Below are 4,101 nucleotides of genomic sequence, written 5' to 3'. Positions count from 1 at the left end.
GGCATCGATCGTGGCCGATACAATGTACAAAAGATAAATGAAGTTGCAGTTGTTTTTTCTACTACGGCAGATGGTGAAATTCCTGAAACCTATGTAACAATTTATAACAAAAATACTAAAACATTAAAACAAGTCAGTACGATGGATCCAAATGTAGAACCATGGATTTATCCATTATATTACACCCATACGGTAATCAAGGTTGGCACGATAATTTACAACGTAAGAATAATAATAAACGAGTAGAGCTGCATATGTAAAATATCGAATAGCTATACGTGATAATTTTAATATTTTCATTATGGGAAGACGATTATTTCAACAATGGCTGGTAGATAGTTATATAAAAATTGAAAAAGACCGAATTAATTATTGTAAACAGAATCAAAAACAATTGCAAGCTGAGACTTATCAAGGATTAATTGATTATTTAGCAAACACCGCCAATAATAACAATGTTCACATTGGAAAAATGATTATACTTCCATCAACATAAAAATATATATATATCTAATAATTCAACAACTCGTTTATTAATTTCGTCGATGTCAGCATTTCTTGCTGAAAGTATGGCACACTTAGCCATTTTATTAAATTCTTTATTTCGTATTAGATCACCATATATATCTTCTACAATATCAGCATTAATTGGTGCAATACAATAATCTGGAAGTTGTATATTATCATTAGAATCATTTAATATGCCATCTCCCAAATCCAACAAAAAATTTGCAAATTCAGTTTCCTCTAGAAGAACTCTCATGTTTTCTGTTAAAGAAAAATTTATAAAATGCTTCCAATTAGAACTAAACTTAATTAAAAGATTTACGATTTCACATCGGGTATCATGTATTTTAATAGGAAGAAGTTGCCTAAAGTCACCACCTAATACGATAATTTTTCCACCAAAAGGTAAATTATTATTCATGTTATCACACAATGTTCGATCCACAATCTCTAGAGCATGTCGTGGTGCCATTGGCGCTTCGTCCCAAATAAAAATATCCATTTTTTTTAAATATTGAGCTTCCTTTGATTGAATTTTAATGCTAGATGATGAATCAGCAAATAATGGAACTGGCAATCCAAATGTTTTATGAACCGTTCTTCCTGCTAGCAACAATGTCGCTGCAATGCCCGTAAAAGCCATTGTACATACATGTTTATTACGAATTTTGGCTAAGTGATAGATAGTTGTATATGTAAACGTTTTATGTGAACTAGCTGGACCGTCGATATAAAAACAATTACTATCATGATTATTATCGTCTAATCTATTTAATATAAGATCTACTATTTCTTTTTGCTTGTCATTTAATTGTTTATATTGTCTGACACCAATTTCCATAGTTTCTTCAAGTGTTACATAATCATTCTCTTCATTATTATCTTACAATTGTTCCATTTGTGGAAAATCAGCAAAACTTTTGCCTTCAGCACACAGCATAGCATTGATTTGCGCGTAAGCTTTCTTTTGTCCTTGTAATATTCCAAAATGTTGTACATAATCTTCCGACATTGTTACTTTAAAATTTTCCCAAAGCTGTTCAGGATACAATGGTTGACAATGTAATAATATACGTACAAATAATCTACGAAGTTGTTTTGGCATCATCCATCCAATAGCTTCGTTCATAGCTCGTTTCCATTCATCATCATCTTCAATCAAACCTAAAGCTAGACATGCCGCTGAAAATGTTTGACAAACTTCTCCATTTACAGTTTTTAACTTATCAAAACTTGTAACTCCCTTTACTGTAAGTAATAATAGTCGTAAATGGTATAATTCAGTTTGTGTTGGACTAACGGAATACATTCGTCCTATACAATTATAATGACTCTTGCGTTTACTCCAATGCGATATATTTTTACCATTAATTTTTTCTTTTTTAAATGTATAATAATGTGGAATTTTTGTATACAAATATTGTTTTGATTCTTCATCGCGAGAATTTAATGCAAAATAATCTATTAACATAGTAACTTGATCTAAAGCAGAAGTTATAATTTCTTCACTTGCTTCATTTTCAATTATAACATTTTGTTGATTAGGAAGATGGACGGGTAAACGTACTATAATATGACTTTTATCTTGCAATTTTTTCTCAAGAATACGCCAGCTTGCTTCTACAGGTCCAACATAACGAGCTTCTATAAAATTACGTATTTCATCATGATCTATAATTATATTTTCTGTTATTGGTTCAATTGTAATAGCAGCAGCATCATGTCCTTTATAAATATATTTATACAAATATTTAACTGATTTGATACTTGAAACAATTTCAACATTAATATGACAATTAAATATAATCGATAAAATAGGACAATATGGAACTACATAACGATTATCAACTATATATCCTTCAGGACGTTCAAAACTTTTGCCACTATTTCGTCGACGATAATAAGGATAAGCATCTTCATCTATTCTGGTTTCTTCATGATACAATTTAGGATAATTTTTTGAACATTTTTCATCTACTAAACACCAATCACCACAAGGTCCATGAATCATATGTTTCATGACTATGTCATGTAAAGCCTGATTTTCACAAGGATTAGGAATTTCAGCAGAAATATATTTGTCAACGATTTCTGGAGTTGTTATTTTGAAATTGTATTTTAAAGTAACTAACATGTGGACATGTGGCAAACCACGTTTTTTAAATTCAATAACATATACAAAGGCTACTACTTCTCCAAAAAATTTTTGCTTAACAATGAAATTAATTAAATAATCTTGTTTAAGATTAAAAACACGTGCACAAATATCAGGTCTATCAGAAGCTTGCTGTCCAGGCAAAAGATTTTCTTCAATTTCGCGCCATTTTGGATTACAAGTCATTGTAATAAAAAGATCTGGTTTACCAAATTTACTAACAATTGCCATTGCATCTTGATAATTTTGTAACATATTACGCGGTGATCCAATAAATGTGGATGGAAGTATAACCATCTTTCCAATACGTCCATTTAAGTTATTTGCCATAGTTTGCATGTAATCTTTTAAACCTTGATATGTTTCAGTACGTAGTTGTTTTTGATGATCTTTACAATACTTTATTCTGTCTTTTTCAATTTTCACATAATTGTTTACAAGCCACTGTTGAAATAAACGACGACCTAATAAAAAAACGTTAAATTCATCACGAATAGCCATGCGATATTTAATATACTGGCCTCTAGTTATTCGTTTATTACTATTTAATTTTGTTAAATTACAATGCCATCCTTGAGTTCCATATGGATAAAATAATGGATATATCCATGGTTCAACATTTGGATCCATACTACTAACATTTTGTACAGTTTTAGTATCTCTGTTACGTATTGTTACATATGATTCTGGAATTTCTCCATCAGCAGTTGTACGAAAAACAGCAGCAACTTCATTAGTTCTTTGAGTGTTATATCGAGCATTATATTGATCCATACCTGGTTTTAATGTAAATGATAATTGTAATTCTGGTAATATTTCTCCAGATTCTATTTCTAATTGTCGTTGATTTTCTAATTCTTCACCCATCATTTTATAAGATTGAGCAAATATATTCAATTCTCGCATTAGATGTTCAAGATTTTGTTATTTCAAAATCTAAATCTGAATTTTCAATAAGACGATTATTTATTGCTTCATTAGGATCTATAATAAAAAGTTGACCATAAATTGGATTTTCATTTTAAATAGCATATAATGTTGTATTTATTTGATAATAAATTTGTCCTTGTATTTTGAAACAATACGGACCTGATCGCCTATTTTGAAAATTAACTAAATTAGCATTAAATGATGCAAACGAAAATGAACTGTTATAACTACGAATATGTTTAAAAAATTTATTAGATTTTTCATGACTTCCGTCAAATAAAGTATGAAGAAATTAGGGAAATTTAGGCAATGATTGCAAATATATTGCACCGTGATTACAACAATCATGAAAGGAATTTCCTTTATTAGATATTTTTTCAGCTGCAAAGTGTTTGGCGTTACAATGAATGCAAATTACATCCATAGAACCAATATAGTATTCAACTATGTCGCCAGTTAACGTTGTATTATCAATATTTAAACAAGGCTGTTGTTTCTTTTGTGATTGA

General features: G+C 29.7%; 1 protein-coding gene across 1 annotated transcript; it reads right to left on the bottom strand.

Moving 5' to 3' along the window:
• Nucleotides 1-1,390: 1,390 nt before the first annotated feature.
• On the bottom strand, nt 1,391-3,529 carry LOC140672319 (uncharacterized). The gene is made up of 2 exons (XM_072904368.1): nt 2,017-3,529; nt 1,391-1,755 (listed from the first exon to the last, which is right to left on the bottom strand). The coding sequence occupies exons 1-2, from the start codon at nt 3,527-3,529 to the stop codon at nt 1,391-1,393; spliced, it is 1,878 nt and encodes a 625-aa protein (XP_072760469.1).
• Between the last annotated feature and the right edge of the window lie 572 nt (nt 3,530-4,101).

This window comes from Anoplolepis gracilipes, chromosome 13 (genome assembly GCF_047496725.1).
Source record: "Anoplolepis gracilipes chromosome 13, ASM4749672v1, whole genome shotgun sequence".
Taxonomy (NCBI): domain Eukaryota; kingdom Metazoa; phylum Arthropoda; class Insecta; order Hymenoptera; family Formicidae; genus Anoplolepis; species Anoplolepis gracilipes.
This window is presented reverse-complemented; position numbering and strand designations above follow the sequence as displayed.

Bases quoted from the DNA above. Each gene is read 5' to 3' on its own strand.
- LOC140672319 (XM_072904368.1), bottom strand. From the start codon at position 3,529: ATGGGTGAAGAATTAGAAAATCAACGACAATTAGAAATAGAATCTGGA. The intron at 1,756-2,016 runs GTGAAGAAATTA...TATTACTTACAG, and splicing joins TATAATTGAAAATGAAGCAA to TAAAGGGAGTTACAAGTTTT.